Below are 16,825 nucleotides of genomic sequence, written 5' to 3'. Positions count from 1 at the left end.
TTGAAGGCATGAATCAATTATGTATTAGTTTACTGACAAAAAAAAAAGGTTTTTGATAGAGAATCTTTGTTTTTTAGGCATGAGTCCAATATTTAATCTAATAGATTTTCTCCTAACAACCCCAAAAGAATTATAGAATGAATTGCTTAGAAAGATTCTTTTATTTTTGTATTACAGGAAAAGGAAATGGGTTTTTTATTTCTTTCAAAAAAAAGAAAAAAAAAACACACACAAATCATTTTACACGTGAGGAAAGGGAGAGAAGGAAACAGAGATGTAAAGTTGTGTTCTGTCCAAACTGCCCTGTTCTGTTGTCAGCTTTTGTCTCCTCTTTTCTCTATCCTTATCTTCTCTCTCTCTTTTCGACCACAACACATTTACAACACGCACACACATATATATAAATCAATAGACTGACACAAAATCATAGCATCATCATCACAAACTCCACAAGCCTTTTCTACTCACAACTAAAGAGATGGAGATGCAAACAAAATGCGACTTGGAACTTCGCCTATCCCCGTCTTCTTATGATTCTGATTTCAATACCTCGTGAGTCTCTTTCTCTTTATGCTTAATCTGTATTGTACGAATTAGAGTCAATTTACGAACGAACGCTGATATCGTTTATATTATGAATGGTTTTGAAGGGTGGAAGAATCAAGCAGCTCTGAAATTTCACAACCAAAGCAAGAATCACAGATGCTAACCATTTTCTACAACGGGCACATGTGTATTTCTTCAGATCTTACCAATCTTGAGGCTAAAGCGATACTGTCGCTAGCGAGTAGAGATGTGGGATCATCGTTGAGAAGTTCAAACGGTTCGGATCCTAGTCCGATGATCACAAACAATATCACCACAATTCATCGTCAAAAGGCCTCTATGAAGAGATCACTTCGGAGTTTTCTTCAGAAACGAAATGTTCGGATTCAGGCAACTTGCCCTTACCATCGTTCCCGATAGCACTATTAATTTATTTCAATTTTTCTCTCTCTCTTATTTTTTTTGGCTGCGACATAATCCAATTGTGTGTGTTGGGTTTTTTTTTTTTCGTGTTTAGGATGCCCTTAATTAGTTAGCTTTAGAGTTTTAAAGTTTCAGATTTTTCAGCAATTTGTGTTCAAGAAAGAACTTTTAGCTTCTACCTACCTTAATGGATATATCTAGTAACATGAGAACAATTTCAAGTTATAACGATAGGTTTGAAGACATCAAAGTATTACTATTTTCATATAAGGTATGTATATATATAATCAAATTCACTTTAAATCGGTCAATGTATTGGTAGCCATGTAATTAATTAAAACTCATAAACTATTTATTACATAAACAGAACAGAAATCTATATCTAAATTATTTGGTAAGATGAATCGGCATAATTTTCACTATAAATCATCTTTTACAAAGAAGGGTATGAACTTCATGCCGACATAGTTGTTCTCCATAACGCGTTGTGGGGTGCTAATGGTGCGAGAAACATTCATATACAAAGTTCTTCTCTAAATGACAAATTGGTTGGAAACATATTATGTCAAACCTTCGAGTCTTCAGACATCACCTATAAGTTTTCCGTCATGTACATAGTATCCCTGGCTGTACCACTAGTTGAAGTTCCTACCGAATACGAAAGTATAAGATCTTTGCCAAAACTATATTGTCAAGTTCTCCATTAGTATACAAGTTGAAGATATAAGTCACATTGGACTTGATAACAATTGCCTTAGACTATCTAAAACAGCGCAGAGAGCACTGTTATTTCAACTGTAAGATTTTTACCTGAATTGAATATATTCGTGATGATACATTTAGATTTATGAATATGATTAAAAACTTAAGAAAAAACAAACAAAAGGTTCGGCAAAAAGTTGAAGATGTTGAATGAAAATTAAAAAACCCGCAATTTCTGACTTTAATTTAGGAAATTCAATCTAATAGGTTTTGAGAAAATTAATTGCGTTCTTGTTATCTTCTTCACTAAGGTTTCATAAAGTTATACTAGTTATTAGTTAGCCTAAACTTTGGACACATTGTACACAATCTTTTTTAAGAAAGATACACTACTCTACACATCTTTAGACCATTGTACACAATCTTTAACAAATTAACTTATAACTAATGGAAAAGAGTTGGGGAAAAAAAAAGACATGATGGTTAAAAAGGACAAAAGCTAAAGCAATAATAAATAGATAATAAACGTGCAAGAGTAGTCGAGACATCAGGACAAGTTAAGGTAATAAATAACGCTTGTAGGATGAAGTCTAGACCAGCCGCCAACGTGTGAGCTCACATGAACTTCGCTATTGCCACGTTACGGCTTAACGAACAAGCTGATGATAGTCAATATAAATTTTCAGATTCAATTATTTTTGTCTGATGATATACACATGTTATATACCTATTTTTGACTTCTTATGATACACTCATACACATAACCCATGTTTAAACTGCTGACAAGTAACAATACAAAGTGTGAATGATTGATTAGTCGATAACCACAATAGTTCATCAAAAATGACTGCAATATCGAAGTTTGAAAGATTAAAACAAATAGAAACTCATTGGAGTTTCTTTCACTCCGTACGTATAAAGAAACGGATAAACTCAGATCAATCGTTTTGATTGAATCTTCATATTTTATTTTCTATTATATAAGTATATTTTGGTTCATTAGATGATGCAACAAAATAGAATTCACTTTTTATAGATACGTGGAAGCAAAGTTATCATATAATTGTTGTTTTATTTTACTTTGTTGTGCTGTCAAAGCGTGGTACATTTTTTCTTATATTGTACATCTCAAAGGTACCTAATGTAATGTATAAACATATAGTAAAGTAAAAATTACGGATATGTGTTGTTGTCACATGATGACATGTCGACGTTTATGCAGTACCAAAGCCTCTGTACCTTGACTAAATATGTTTTTTACGATTTGCTTATATCACACCTTATATAGACAATAGTATTAATGTTGTACCTATCCTAAAATACATATTATATATGTTTAATCGACATTTTTTTCAGGTAAACGAAAAGTAAATCAAAGATTAATTATTAGATGATACTTGCTAAAGACGATTGGGTATTAAATCCACGTAACTCAAAAGTTAAATCAACATGAAACGACAAATATATAGCGAATCGTGGCAGGATCCGCAAGTAAGATATAGTAGTTGATGATGACAAAGGGTAAATTAGAAAATTTATAAGCTCAATAATTCAGACATATGACCCCAATATAAAGAGCTCCGACCATGACCAATTCAAAGATCAAACACAATCTACAGCCTCCATCCTAAAACCCAATGCCCAACTCATCACGACCAATCTCCCAAAATGACAGAAATGCCCTCGTATGTTGTTGAAAACCCTAAATTCGAGCCTTATTACAAACCCAAGAAACAATACAACAACTTGTACTCTTCGTTGCTCCCCATCCTCTTATCTATCTTCATCTACATTTTGTGCTTCCACGTTCTCGACGTGTCTCCTTCTTCGGTATTCAACGACACGAAGATCTTGTTCATCATCTCCAACGCACTTATCATCATCATCGCTGCTGATTACGGTTCATTCACTGCTAAAGAGGATCACGATTTTTACGGAGAATACGTGGCCGCGATGAGAAACGATGCAAGAGAAAACCCTAGACCGGATAACGTGGGCTATGGGTTGAGTTTGGTGGCAGATATCAAGAACCGAAGTGAGAAACAAGAAGAAGCCGTGGGAGCGAAAGATATACAAATACAACATCGATATTTACCTAACAGGGAAGGGAAAGTTCCTGAGCGAACCGTGCAAGTGGTGAGTGAGAACCAACCGAGAAACATAGCTATCGAAAAATACGAGCCAGTTACTGAGCCAAACATTCATAAAACTGCTACTAAAGAAGAAACTTGCGACTCAAGAAAGCTGGTCAACCCTAAACCGTACGGGAGAAGCAAGTCGGATACGGCTCGTGGACGCGTGTCAATGATAACTAAGGAACGTCGTCAAGAGATCAAACATAGACCAAAAAGTTACGATCGAAGCCAATGGGATAGCTCGAAATGGATGGTTGTTCACAAGGGGAAGAAGGCTGAGGAGATGGAAAAGGCGACGCAGAAGTGGGAGAATGTAAGAGAAGAGTCGGAGGAGTTCTCGAAGATGTCGAACGAGGAGTTAAACAGACGAGTCGAAGATTTCATTCAACGGTTCAATCGAGATATCAAACGACAAAGTATTTAGTCTAGTTTAATTTAATTTGTCATTGTACAAATGCGGCAAAATTTAGTCAACCTTTTTGTGTCATTTTATCTTGTTTATCATTTTTATCTTGCCTTCTTATGCATTTTGTCGTTAGAGTTGGTAATGAGATCATGGATAATCGTTAGTTTAAACTTCAATGGTTGAAAAAAATGAAATTAGATTTTATTTAAAAATTGTTGCCGACTGTTTTATATTAATGGAAACTGAGTTTTTTTTTAATTTAGAATCTGTTTTGTTATTCTAAACAGTATAAAGAAATTTATTTTGATGTATATAACATAAACTAGATTAGGATCCGTGGAACACCGCAGGATAAAATTATTTATAACTAAAATATTTAAATTATAAGTTGTATTTGTTGGTTAAATATGTTATAATTATATAATAATTGTTAAATAAACTATATAATACTGCAATATAATTTACTTTACATAATATTTATTTAATCAATTTAATTAGATATATCTATTCTCTGATACTGACAGTGTTAACAAAATAATGAAATGATGTTTACCCGTGTAACACCGAATTAATAATATTTTTTAATTTATATAATTATCGATAAAACCCGTCCTGCTATATAACTCCGTCCCGAGATATTTTAACTCACACTATATCATCTTAATTTTTAATATTTATTGTGTATCTACGGTATAATATTTATCATATTTAACTTTTTAAAAGTTTTAAATATTTTTCATATTTAACCTTTTAAAAAAATCTTTAAACTAAAGAACCAGAATAAACCAAATAAAAGTTTTTAATTTGAATGCCTGATAAATCAAGGTTTCTACTCATTTGTATTCAGAATCATTTTGGTATCTTTTATAGTATGGCTCTAAACCATTTCCCAATTTTTTTAGACGATGTGGGATATTGTACCGGTATTTTTTATTAATCTATTGAGTAATATATGTCCGTTTTTAAAATTTTGTATTACATCAGGAAAAAATCACAATTTTTATTAACTAAATGTATTATAGAATAATTCAAGATAATTTAAATATAAATTCAAATAAAAATGAAAGGAAATCATATATTTATGTTTGAATGAGGTAGAAAGATTTTCTTATTTTTTTAAATCTTAACTATAATTAATTTTAAAGTTTTGGTAACTAATATTAAAGTCAATGCATTAAATGTAAAAACTTTTCAAAAAGTATTTTTGAGCAAAAACTGCTGCAAAAATACTAGTATAGATACATAACTATATGATTCCAAATCATTAAAAGAAAATTATTCTTTTCAAAATCATTTTTTGGAGAAAACAAACTGTTGTTTACAACACCTTATTCAACACTGTTGTCTCCACATCACCTTATTTTTTTTTTCAATACTTCCATTGTAGTTATTCAACAGTTGAATAAATTATTCAACAGTTTAAAAAGTAACCATTGTAACTAGTCTTATCCAAACTACAGAAAATGAAACATATTTTGCAATCTCATCTCACCAATCACAACACAATATAGTGCCACGTGGAAATAAATTAATAATCCACCTTACCCTTCACACTCTTCTTCTTCTTCTCCTTCCTCAGACCATCCAAAGACCACATCATCAATTCATCATCATCTCTCTCTCTGCTCACTTCCACCATGTCTGCAGCTCTGAGCTCGTCCCTCTACATTTCCCCAAAGAAACCTTCATGTCCACAACAACCTCAACCCACAAACTTATCCACCAAACCAACGTCCATCAAAACAACTCTCCATAGCCACCCTCTCTTCTCTGTTGCCGATCAGGCCGTAACCTTCCAGATGAAAGAGAAGATCCTCTGTCTCGAGCTCATGGGAATTGACTCAGGCAAAGCCCTCTCTCTCAACCCATTTCTCCGCTCAGCCTCCCTTGATTCCATTGAATCCGTCCTCCATTTCCTCCAATCTAGAGGAATCTACCCAAATGACCTCCCAAGAATCTTGGGGATGTGTCCTACGATCCTCACTTCCGACATAAGAACAGAACTCAACCCTGTCTTCATGTTCCTCTCCAATGATCTCAATGTCCCTGAGAATTCGTTCAGAAGAGTGATCAAGAAATGCCCAAGGCTCCTCATTAGCAGCGTAGAAGACCAGCTCAAGCCTGCTCTGTTCTACTTGCGGAGACTTGGTTTCGACGATCTTGACGCTCTTGCTTACCAAGATCCTATCTTACTAGTCTCTAGTGTCGAACACACTCTCATCCCAAAGCTTAGGTAAAAAAAATATTCATCTGCTTTCTCCAAACGTTACTAGTGGTATTGATTAGATTAGAGAAATTTACAGTATTGTGATTTGTGTTGGTCAGATTCTTGGAGAGTATAGGGTACACAAGATCAGAAGCGATAGGGATGATCTTACGATGTCCAGCACTATTCACATTCAGCATAGAGAACAACTTCAAACCAAAGCTTGATTACTTCATGAGTGGGATCAAAGGAAAACTGGAGAATCTAAAAGAGTTCCCTCAGTATTTTGCCTTCAGTCTAGAGAAAAGGATAAAGCCAAGACACATAGAATCAATGGAGAGAGGTTTAGAGTTGCCATTGTCATTGATGCTTAAGAGTACTGATGAAGAGTTCGAGCAATTACTCACAAATAATCCCTCTTCAGTGGCAAACGTATAAAATATTTTTTTATTGTATATGTGAGCTAAATGTTACTTCTGATCATCGTGTTCATAGCTTGTATGTATTTAACATTGCTGCTTCCATATGTCTCTATTGAAATCTTGAATTGACAAAGAGAGACTATTGAAATCTTCGTTCTGTTATCATGTCTTCTTAAACCGTTGTAAACCAAATTGGGCTTATAGTGGGCTTCTTGCCAGATTGGGCTGAGTTGGGGTAAAACATTTTGAATATAACCTTGGTAAAAGTAAAAGAAAATGAAATAATTTACTAACAGTTTCATGGCTGAGGTTCGTCTTCGTCATTTTAATAATTTTTAGTGCCCTGAGTGAGTCGGCTGCGTTCTCTTGACTAGTTTGGGTTCGTTTCTTCTTCTTCTTCGATTTCAGATTCACGCAATAATAAATTCGCCAAACGAGAGAACAAGTCTCTCTGCTTCTTTGAGTCTGTGTTTGGATCCGTAAAGAATGATATTCACGAGGGCTGTTTCACGGGTTTCTTCAAAGTTTCTGAGGAACCGTAGCTTCTATGGTTGCTCTCAATCTATTGCTTCTCATCGTCTCTCAATCCTCCCCGATCAGGGTCACTCTTGTTCTGACGTCTCTACACACAAGGTTATTTTAACATTTTTTTTTCCTCTTTGCGTCTATAAAGCGAGAAAGATACTCTGATTAGGGTTTTAGAAGTTGCAATTTTTAGAAATGTAAAATTAAGTTTATAGATTTATGATCTGTGTTGTCAATTCTCTAATCATTACCCACCATGGGTATGGTGTTTTATTGAATAAAGGTTTCGTTTTTATTTTGCCCATCTATTATTTTTGGGAATTTGTTTGAATTAAAAATTTTCCCTTTCTTTTTTCTTTTTTCTGTCGTTTGGAACATAATGGAGTTTTCAGCTAAAGCTAGTGTTCACTTTCTATGTTTTAGTAATGTACTGAGAAAGATTTTTCCATAGATTTTTTATGGATCCTATTTGGGGATGCATCAGGCTGTTTTACCTGTGTGTGAGAGATATGGGATAAAAAAAATGGTTAAAACAGATTAGTTTGTTTTGAGATTTGATGTGTAATATAGAATCGGTGACCTAACCAATGTGTTATTTCTTTGTGATGTTTTAGTAGGGTTACGTTTGCAGAACAACATATTCATTGAAATCTCCGGTTTTTGGTGGATTTACTCATCAACTATATCACCAGAGCAGCTCATTAGTCGAGGTTTGTTCTTATTTCCCTTACACTATGATCCTTGGTCTATTGTTAAACTTCCACATATATTTCACTTTTGGACATTGCTTCTCACTTGTATAAGAAAAAACTGTCAACACTCTACTGTTAGTTTCTTAATCTAATCTCTTTGTTTGTTACTGATCTTGTACAGTTGGGCCATTTTTTTTTTTATTGCTGAAACTTCTTTTCTTTTACGACTGCTGAAAGAGTAAGATTTTCCTTTCCTAGGAGGAGCTTGACCCGTTTTCGCTTGTTGCCGATGAGCTGTCACTTCTTAGTAATAAGTTGAGAGAGATGGTAGTTGCCGAGGTAAGTGCCCTTTTTTCATTCTTTTGTACACTCATTGTGTGCATAAAGGTGTGGCGAAAGTAAATTTGCTGCTGGATTTAATGCTCTGAAGCTAATATCTATTTTTACTTGTATCTACATTCTGCTGTTCAGGTTCCGAAGCTCGCCTCTGCAGCTGAGTACTTCTTCAAAAGGGGTGTGCAAGGAAAACAGTTTCGTTCAACTGTAATGACCATAATCTCTTTTCTATTTCCATATCTTGTCTTCATTTTCAGATTCATGTTTTCTCTAGGTATCATAACCGCTCTGGTTTCATGTTTGTAGGTTTTATTACTGATGGCGACAGCGCTGAACGTACGTGTACCAGAAGTATTGGTTGGTGAATCAGCAGATATAGTCACATCAGAGTTACGCGTAAGGCAACGTGGTATTGCTGAAATCACTGAAATGATACATGTGAGTTTACTCATTACATTCATTAAAAATCAAGATCCAGTATCCTCCCCTTTTTAGTTTTTCCAATTAGTAATGCTTGGGTTATTGTAGGTTGCAAGCCTCCTGCATGATGATGTCTTGGATGATGCCGATACAAGGCGTGGTGTTGGTTCCTTAAATGTTGTAATGGGTAACAAGGTACTCACTTGACAGTAGAAGCTACTGTCTTAGACATGATTAATTTTGTTTTTTGGCGATTGTGCTACAATTAGATATGAAGATCAAAATTGGCTTCACGTTGTAGATGTCGGTACTAGCAGGAGACTTCTTGCTCTCCCGGGCTTGTGGGGCTCTCGCCGCTCTGAAAAACACTGAGGTAAAAGAAAACTAAGAAACTGATACTCATATTTTTTGTCATTTGTTTTTTATTTTAAACCTGCAGTGATAGACTCTTGAATCAGTGACATCAGTCCTAAGAATTAATTATCATTTTTCTTCGAAGCTAGACATATTCATTGTGTGTCTCTCTTTTGTAGGTTGTAGCGTTACTTGCAACTGCAGTAGAACATCTTGTTACCGGTGAAACCATGGAAATAACTAGTACAACCGAGCAGCGTTATAGGTAAAAATCTTCTTCTCTGGTCAAATATAGCCATAACAAAGACTACTCAAGTCTTGTATGCTACCAATCTATGTTTGAGAGTCAGAACCAGGGTCGATTATCGCGACTTATATAGGAAATGGATATTATATAATATTGTGATTGTTCATGCGCATATATATTTTGTTTTTCTAATGACTGCAGTATGGAGTACTACATGCAGAAGACATATTATAAGACAGCATCGCTAATCTCTAACAGCTGCAAAGCGGTTGCTGTTCTCACTGGACAAACAGCAGAAGTTGCCGTGTTAGCTTTCGAGTATGGGAAGAATCTGGTTCGTTGTCATCTTATTGAAACTTTGGCTCCATTGTAACTACGTTTTCTTACAAATGTTTGATTAGTTTCTAATTCTTCAGGGTTTAGCATTCCAATTGGTAGACGACATTCTTGATTTCACGGGGACGTCTGCCTCTCTCGGAAAGGGATCTTTATCAGATATCCGCCATGGAGTCATAACAGCTCCAATCCTCTTTGCCATGGAAGAATTTCCTCAACTACGTGAAGTTGTTGATCGAGTTGAAAAAGATCCAACGAATGTTGACATTGTAAGTTTGAAAGACACAAAACTCCTCAAAGTCTCTAATACGTTATTTTAAGTCTCTAATATGATTATCTCATACAAAATCAAAACAGGCTTTAGAGTATCTTGGGAAGAGCAAGGGAATACAGAGGGCAAGAGAGCTAGCCATGGAACACGCAAATCTCGCAGCAGCTGCAATCGGGTCTCTACCTGAAACAGATAACGAAGATGTTAAAAGATCGAGGCGAGCACTAATTGACTTGACCCATAGAGTCATTACCAGAAACAAGTGAGACTAAGAAATGTTTCTCTCTATACACACCGAAACATCTTCGTAAACATGATGAGGTTTCAATTTCATTCCATTCCATTTGTAGGATTTTGTTTTGTCCAATTCGTTTTCACGAGATAATAATGTTGGACAAGTTGTGGCTTTCATTTCAAACACAACATAGATGGAAAGAAAAATAGACAGTGATAGTAATTGTGAAATCATTCCTTGCGAATTTGGTTAAGGTCTTGTTTTTTTTAACAGATTTACTGATTCAAACAATCTTCCAAAACCCAAGCTGAACTGTTGGAGTCGGAGGCATTAGTTAACACTTAACAGTAGTACACTCCATACATGATACATGCAATGCAATCAAGTATAGAATTGATATTTTTCATATGATACAATCCTTTTTCAAAACTCAGAACATTCCAAAAATGTTACTATCGCCCCAAATAAACTCAATTTTTCAAGTATAAAATCTAAATGATTAATAACGTCTTTACATTGGACTGGAAAGAAACACAAAAAAAAAACCAGGTCTTTAAGGATCAGCCTCCTCTTCAAAGTCCATGAGAAAATCTGTCAAGTTCTCAGAATCATCAACGGCCTCGTCTAGAGACATCCGACCTTCCTTCTTTGGTTTAGGCTGTATAGAAAACCAAACACATAACATCAATACACAACACAGTTATATTATAAAGGCGGCTCAAGTTGATAAATGTGGCTTTTACCTTAGCGGTTCTAAGCTCAGGGGTACTCTTCAAGACACTCCAGTTCCTGGGCACTTTCTCGTCGACTTTTTCTACATCTGCATCGTCTTCCTCATCCTATCAATAGAAAACGTCCAGAGATGTTTCATGATAACATCACGAAAAAATGAAGAACAAGAAGAGGATCTAATGTAATTGATGATACTCACATCGTTTTCACCAATATCAACAGCTTGTGCCATTGCATCATCAATGTCAGGCACCTGCATTCATACAATTTATCAAACAAACCCCTGAAATCTCTCTATGAGAGTTGTGTGAAAGAGAATAAAAGATTGGTCATTTTACCTCGAGCTGCTCGGTTTTCTCTTTTGTCAGTAGTGCTTCATGCATCTCTCTTGAGATGACTTTGCCATTCTGATCAAACCAGGAACAAAGAAAACAATCAGACCAAGAACGATAAGGGAACGTTGGTTTGAGCAAAGCAGACTAACCTCCTTTAGATAAGAGAGCATGTTTGGTGTCGGCTCATGAAAATCAGGTCCTCTGAAATCCATAACTGCATTGGGATCTTGAATGTAGTTGATTGTCGGATAAACAGGATCCCCGCCCCATACTGCACGAAACCGAGAAAGTTAATTGAACAGTTGAATATATCCATGACGAGTTAAGTATAACTGTTAAAGTTTCTTACTTTGCTTAATTTGATCCTCCCTCATCCGCATTGCCAAAGGATCTCTCTTGATCCTAATATCAGTTCCCATCATTATCCGGTATTCTCGATCTGTTTGATGAGAGAACATCTCAATCAGTTGTGTGTTTTCATCTTCACCTGTCTCTTCAAAATGCTTCTGTACAGCTTCTCGTGACGTGTCTCTCCTCCATGCTTTTACCCATTCAGAATAAAAAGCCATTGGACCTTCTTTTGCTAATCTCTCCCGCTCAGCTTGCAGCCTGAGGAGAATGAAAACTCAAAAAGAAATCCTAACAAAACAGATGTTGTTAACTCGTTAGCTTAAAGATACCTCTCCTCCTTGAAAAGATGCCTTCTTGCTCTATATAGAGAAGTTTCCGTGAGAGTTGGTTCTTTCCCATAGAGCTTCACTTGTCCTGTTTCTGCCATTGCCTTGAGAAAAACCTGCAACAAAAATATAACACAATGTATCAAACATTATGCGAAAAGGCACATTGGTTAAACACAGAAATCTTTGTAAGGACTGACCGTTTCGACATCAGGACGTCTTCTTTGCCATCTAGACCACTGTTCTTTCTCCGGTTTTCTCCAGTTCCACCACGATTCATCTCCCGTGAGTGTCTTTTCAATCTGTTTCTTTTTCGTAGGATCGATAAAAGGATGTGGCCGGCCAAGCTTCTTGTCTAATTCAAAACCAGTCTCCTCTTCTTCTCTCCCAAACTCGTTGTCATAGACAACAAACCCGTCAGAGATATCGTTTTCCTCTTCTTCAGAGCTATCCTCAGAATCCGAAACTTCATCACTCGTTTCAACAGTCACATTATCCCCAGTTGCTTTCCGATTCTTCTTTCTCCTACTCCCAGGATTTTTCCCATAGGAAGGGAAACTCGAAGATTCACCAGCTGGTTGAGGAGCCCTAGCAGCTCTAACCCGGCTCGAAGTTCCTTCAGGCCAATAGTCCTCACCTGGAATACTAGCTCGAGCCCCGGATGCTGGCTCGAGTTTTCCAGAAGTTGAATCCATATAACTATAGTAAGGATGCCTCTCAACAGTCACATACTCAAATCCTTCTTTAATCTTTTTAGTCTCTTCACTTGCAACATCATCATCATCTTCATCCTCTTTCTTGCATTTGATACAATGTCGCAATGACTGATCCCCGGAAGTAATCCCAACATGTAATGTCTTAATTGGAAATCCGCATTTACTAACCCGCCTCTACATATATATAAACAAACTATTACCAATTTGACATCTTGAAACAGCTAAAGATGTGTCCACAATAGCTCAACTAGATTACTCTAAAATCAAAACAAGAACCAACCTGGAAGATACAATTACTGAACTTTCCACTCTCTGTGCATACTTTACCTATAGGAGAAAAACAAAAACCAGAATTAGGAAAATGGGAATAGGGAATGAAAGAAACAGAGCTGATGAAACCAACCTCGGTAGAGCCAAGAGGTGGTTGATATTGACGCCATTTACACTTTTTTTAACTTGCCACTGTATCATCATTTACATAAACAATAGATTCAATTATGCTCAGAATCAGAGTGAAAACAAGCACTACTATAAACCCAGATAAGAAAAGCCTAATCCAAACCAAATTCTCCAAGCAAAATCCGATCTTTAGGCTTTTCTACAACGCTTCACACTTGAATTTTGAGAAGAAAAATTTAAAGTACAAACCTTTTTTTGTTGTACCAGGAGTTGTTAGAATGAAGGGTTCTTCAATTATCTGAGAGAAGAGTCGAGCTCTATCATGGGGAAGTTGGTTTTGAATGATCCAAGGGGTTTTTGCTTCAAAAGTGTTTTTTTTTTTTTTTTTTTCACTTCAGTTTTGGGGGTTTATCCNTATGCTCAGAATCAGAGTGAAAACAAGCACTACTATAAACCCAGATAAGAAAAGCCTAATCCAAACCAAATTCTCCAAGCAAAATCCGATCTTTAGGCTTTTCTACAACGCTTCACACTTGAATTTTGAGAAGAAAAATTTAAAGTACAAACCTTTTTTTGTTGTACCAGGAGTTGTTAGAATGAAGGGTTCTTCAATTATCTGAGAGAAGAGTCGAGCTCTATCATGGGGAAGTTGGTTTTGAATGATCCAAGGGGTTTTTGCTTCAAAAGTGTTTTTTTTTTTTTTTTGTTCACTTCAGTTTTGGGGGTTTATCCATATTATCTCCCTCCCCTACGTTTAACAAAATCTGTAGTTTTCTCGATACACGCGCTCCACGCGCCGGTTGTGAAGAGGAAGTTATAATGGGCTTTTATATTTCTAACTAAGGCCCAGTTGTTGTGAATCTTGCCAAATTGACAACTAAAAGCCTTCTTGCTGGACTGCTTAAGTTTAGCTTGATTATTGATTCTCTAACAACAAACAACACTTGGAACAAAACAAGAATACACACACACTCGAGACTTGAGAGCAAAGAGAAAGGTAAATGAGTCTCCGCCTCGCTATGGGTAGGATTCGACCCGACGACATGATATGTTTCCCCAAAAAAGCTCCCGAAGTCCACAGGTAGAGAGCTATTATGAACACCCGAATACATTTTAGAATATTACAAGAGAGATCTATCACTAGTAAAATTTGGTATTTTCTCATTACCTATCACCAATTTCATATACATTTTTTATCATCTAAAATTATATAATAAAAGTCTAAGAAACTCTTTTAAAACTGAAGTCATGAAACAAAAGATATATGCAATAATTTTTATCGGATTAATTGTGCATGTGAACACAAGTTAGTTTTGTTAAATAGCTTCGCAATTAATAGTTTCGACTTGCGACTATACACCATTTTTAAGAGGTTTCCACATTATGGGATACCGATAATATAGTGTGGACTAGTAAAAATGTTAAAACGAAAACAGCACTCGTAGGTAACGCCATGAGGTTGATTGAATAAAAACTACAGAAACATTACTACTAGTATATGATTTGCACTAAAGCGTATGGTGGTTTTTGGACCCAACGTGAGTAGCAGCAATAGGCTAATGTGGTCTGAACCAATATTAAATGGGGTCTGACCAGACACATCATTGACATTACGGTATCACTCACAGGCCTATTTTAACCTAAAAAAATCCCTACTTTTTTTTTATTACATTAATTAATACCACTGCTTAATTCAAACCTCGCAAAACGACGATAATATATTTACTTCTTCTACTCTGTAGTATACCCATAATAATAATAATAATAATCTTTATCTGAATTGTGGCAGAGGTAGACCACGTAAGACTATACCACAAGGTCTCTCTGACTAGGCACAAGTTTCGGTGACCCGCACGCGCCTAACGTCACGTTTGCACTCTTCGTGCAACGGGACTATCTATAGAAGTATGTAGCAGGTATTTTTTTTTTTGTGGTTATGGTCAACCTGTATTTTCTTTTTTTTTTAACAAAATAATAAGAATACTAAATGGATAAATTGTACTAATATAAACACAAAAAGAAAGAAGAACACATGGATACAATTACTTACTGACCTTTTCGAGTTTTTTTTTTTTTAAAACAGAAAAATGAATGGGAAACTGTAGTTTGATGCTTTTCTGTGACCGTTAATAAATGAGTGGCTAGCTAATTGGAAATCTCGTCAACCTTTTTCTCTGCGACATAACATAATTCACTTCCACAAGTAATTGGAACAGAATCTCACAAGTGGCGACGTGTCCTGACCGTCACGTGGCATCTATCCGTTCGCTTAACAAATATAATGTAGTACAGTATATGTTACATGTGTATAATATCGCAGCGACGACGAGAATAATCACCTCGATGAGTATACTGAGTAGATGTCGACATGTCATAAGCATTTAGCAGAGAGACATGCATGCATACTACATTACAAACGAAATACCAACCATTCACAAACAAATGCATTTTGTTAAATGTTTTACAAATTAAGCTGGTGGTGTACTTATTTCTGCTAAAAAATCAGATATTTTTTCTTTGTTTTGTTGATTCTAACATGTGATGGCATTATGATTAGATTAAACACTAAGTGAAATTATATAGTAATATTACTAATGAAGTTAAAACAAAGGAGTGGTGGGGCAGAGAGAAGACAAGAACGGGACAGTGGCATAAATCAGACTGGTGAAGCTGTCCCTTATGCTGTTGGGTACATCCCATGTGTTGTCACACTTCTCTTCTTTCTTTTGTTTTTTTTATTTAATTAAGATCTAACAAATCATGTTATTCTATGTGTGTGTTTTCAATTATTAATTACAATTATTCTATATTCATTCATGCCTATTGTTCACAAGCTTAAGTCCGATGATACAAGGAAATGGTTATTTAATATGTACATATGGATATACCCGATCACCTACTATGTTCCCTTGTATTTGTGTGGCAACGAGACAAATATCAAGTTTAAAGCTAGACCAGAGATAGAAATGAACAAACATTTATATGTGAAATGATATTCTTTTTATATAATTTTGTCAAGTATGGGGATTTATATGCAAATCTGAATTAGTCACTGAACAAGTGCAACTTACAATGTTCTTAATTAATTGTACATCTAACTAACTCTAGTTTCCCTACCAACCTCAAACAACTATGTACTTTTGCTAATAATACGTCATCACAAACTTTTAAAATTGAAATGTCGTGTGGGAGATGAAACTGACATACGACTAAATAGAGAAAGAATCTTGAGGAAGAGCCTCAGTCGTAGTGGCATCATATTAGTTGTTATTAAAAACATAAATAGCTTGGAGAGAACCATGCATGCTTAATACCATTACGAACAGATTGTGACAGTCGATCTTTGAGTTTAATAAGCTTATGATCAAAAATAATGTGTACCAATGAATGCATTTCAGACTTGTTATGGCAGAAAAAGCTTAGTTGAGTTGGTATTTTGAATCTTAAAACTTGTGACAAAAGCATCTTCAAACGATTGAAGTTAAATCAAGTTACAAGTGGTACTCGTACATAACTAATGTTAGTTAATTAAGAAATTGCTTAGACTCACTTTGTTTTGATCCTTGCATTTCATACATAAACTAGAGATCGAGTTCTTGACTTTTTGGATAAGTAGTCTACTTAGCAACTGCAAATTAAAGCATTCAAACACTTAAACGTTGAATAGTATCTTGGCCACAAAGAACCAACGTTTAGTATACGTTGTGTTA

General features: G+C 35.5%; 5 protein-coding genes across 7 annotated transcripts; 4 read left to right on the top strand and 1 right to left on the bottom strand.

Annotated features, from left to right (window-relative positions):
* Positions 389-1,107, top strand: LOC104786101 (protein TIFY 5B-like). The gene is made up of 2 exons (XM_010511431.2): positions 389-552; positions 651-1,107. Exons 1-2 carry the CDS (start codon positions 479-481, stop codon positions 964-966), a joined length of 390 nt encoding a protein of 129 aa, XP_010509733.1. The 5' UTR covers positions 389-478; the 3' UTR covers positions 967-1,107.
* On the top strand, positions 3,241-4,295 carry LOC104786099. Its single transcript, XM_010511430.1, has one exon. It carries the CDS (start codon positions 3,340-3,342, stop codon positions 4,228-4,230), a length of 891 nt encoding a protein of 296 aa, XP_010509732.1. The 5' UTR covers positions 3,241-3,339; the 3' UTR covers positions 4,231-4,295.
* LOC104786098 (transcription termination factor MTEF1, chloroplastic-like) lies at positions 5,796-6,996 on the top strand. The gene is made up of 2 exons (XM_010511429.2): positions 5,796-6,445; positions 6,538-6,996. The coding sequence occupies exons 1-2, from the start codon at positions 5,850-5,852 to the stop codon at positions 6,854-6,856; spliced, it is 915 nt and encodes a 304-aa protein (XP_010509731.1). The 5' UTR covers positions 5,796-5,849; the 3' UTR covers positions 6,857-6,996.
* Positions 7,149-10,509, top strand: LOC104781856 (solanesyl diphosphate synthase 3, chloroplastic/mitochondrial). Of its 2 annotated transcripts, none has more exons than XM_010511428.2 (11): positions 7,149-7,473; positions 7,983-8,075; positions 8,316-8,396; positions 8,529-8,600; positions 8,700-8,831; positions 8,922-9,008; positions 9,115-9,186; positions 9,347-9,432; positions 9,616-9,748; positions 9,831-10,019; positions 10,108-10,509. In XM_010511428.2, exons 1-11 carry the CDS (start codon positions 7,327-7,329, stop codon positions 10,285-10,287), a joined length of 1,272 nt encoding a protein of 423 aa, XP_010509730.1. In that variant the 5' UTR covers positions 7,149-7,326; the 3' UTR covers positions 10,288-10,509. The 2 variants fall into 2 exon arrangements, with proteins under 2 accessions (XP_010509730.1, XP_019101318.1); XM_019245773.1 differs by having other exon boundaries at positions 7,335-7,473; positions 7,980-8,075.
* LOC104786095 (protein PLASTID TRANSCRIPTIONALLY ACTIVE 12) lies at positions 10,624-13,850 on the bottom strand. 2 transcript variants are annotated; one of them, XM_010511427.2, is made up of 11 exons: positions 13,683-13,850; positions 13,120-13,178; positions 12,997-13,043; positions 12,201-12,890; positions 12,004-12,116; positions 11,673-11,932; positions 11,473-11,594; positions 11,327-11,395; positions 11,188-11,241; positions 11,000-11,095; positions 10,624-10,914 (listed from the first exon to the last, which is right to left on the bottom strand). In XM_010511427.2, exons 2-11 carry the CDS (start codon positions 13,154-13,156, stop codon positions 10,810-10,812), a joined length of 1,593 nt encoding a protein of 530 aa, XP_010509729.1. In that variant the 5' UTR covers positions 13,157-13,178; positions 13,683-13,850; the 3' UTR covers positions 10,624-10,809. The 2 variants fall into 2 exon arrangements, with proteins under 2 accessions (XP_010509729.1, XP_010509728.1); XM_010511426.2 differs by lacking the exon at positions 13,683-13,850 and adding an exon at positions 13,365-13,525.

The sequence above is a fragment of the Camelina sativa genome, chromosome 5 (genome assembly GCF_000633955.1).
Source record: "Camelina sativa cultivar DH55 chromosome 5, Cs, whole genome shotgun sequence".
In the NCBI taxonomy this organism is placed as follows: Eukaryota; Viridiplantae; Streptophyta; class Magnoliopsida; order Brassicales; family Brassicaceae; genus Camelina; species Camelina sativa.
This window is presented reverse-complemented; position numbering and strand designations above follow the sequence as displayed.

Bases quoted from the DNA above. Each gene is read 5' to 3' on its own strand.
- LOC104786099 (XM_010511430.1), top strand. From the start codon at position 3,340: ATGACAGAAATGCCCTCGTATGTTGTTGAAAACCCTAAATTCGAGCCT.
- LOC104786101 (XM_010511431.2), top strand. From the start codon at position 479: ATGGAGATGCAAACAAAATGCGACTTGGAACTTCGCCTATCCCCGTCT. The intron at 553-650 runs GTGAGTCTCTTT...ATGGTTTTGAAG, and splicing joins GATTCTGATTTCAATACCTC to GGTGGAAGAATCAAGCAGCT.
- LOC104786095 (XM_010511427.2), bottom strand. From the start codon at position 13,156: ATGGCGTCAATATCAACCACCTCTTGGCTCTACCGAG. The intron at 12,891-12,996 runs GTTGGTTCTTGT...ATATATATGTAG, and splicing joins TCAGTAATTGTATCTTCCAG to AGGCGGGTTAGTAAATGCGG. The intron at 12,117-12,200 runs GTCAGTCCTTAC...TTTTTGTTGCAG, and splicing joins GACGTCCTGATGTCGAAACG to GTTTTTCTCAAGGCAATGGC.
- LOC104781856 (XM_010511428.2), top strand. From the start codon at position 7,327: ATGATATTCACGAGGGCTGTTTCACGGGTTTCTTCAAAGTTTCTGAGG. The intron at 8,601-8,699 runs GTAATGACCATA...TCATGTTTGTAG, and splicing joins GAAAACAGTTTCGTTCAACT to GTTTTATTACTGATGGCGAC. The intron at 10,020-10,107 runs GTAAGTTTGAAA...AAATCAAAACAG, and splicing joins ATCCAACGAATGTTGACATT to GCTTTAGAGTATCTTGGGAA.
- LOC104786098 (XM_010511429.2), top strand. From the start codon at position 5,850: ATGTCTGCAGCTCTGAGCTCGTCCCTCTACATTTCCCCAAAGAAACCT. The intron at 6,446-6,537 runs GTAAAAAAAATA...TGTGTTGGTCAG, and splicing joins ACTCTCATCCCAAAGCTTAG to ATTCTTGGAGAGTATAGGGT.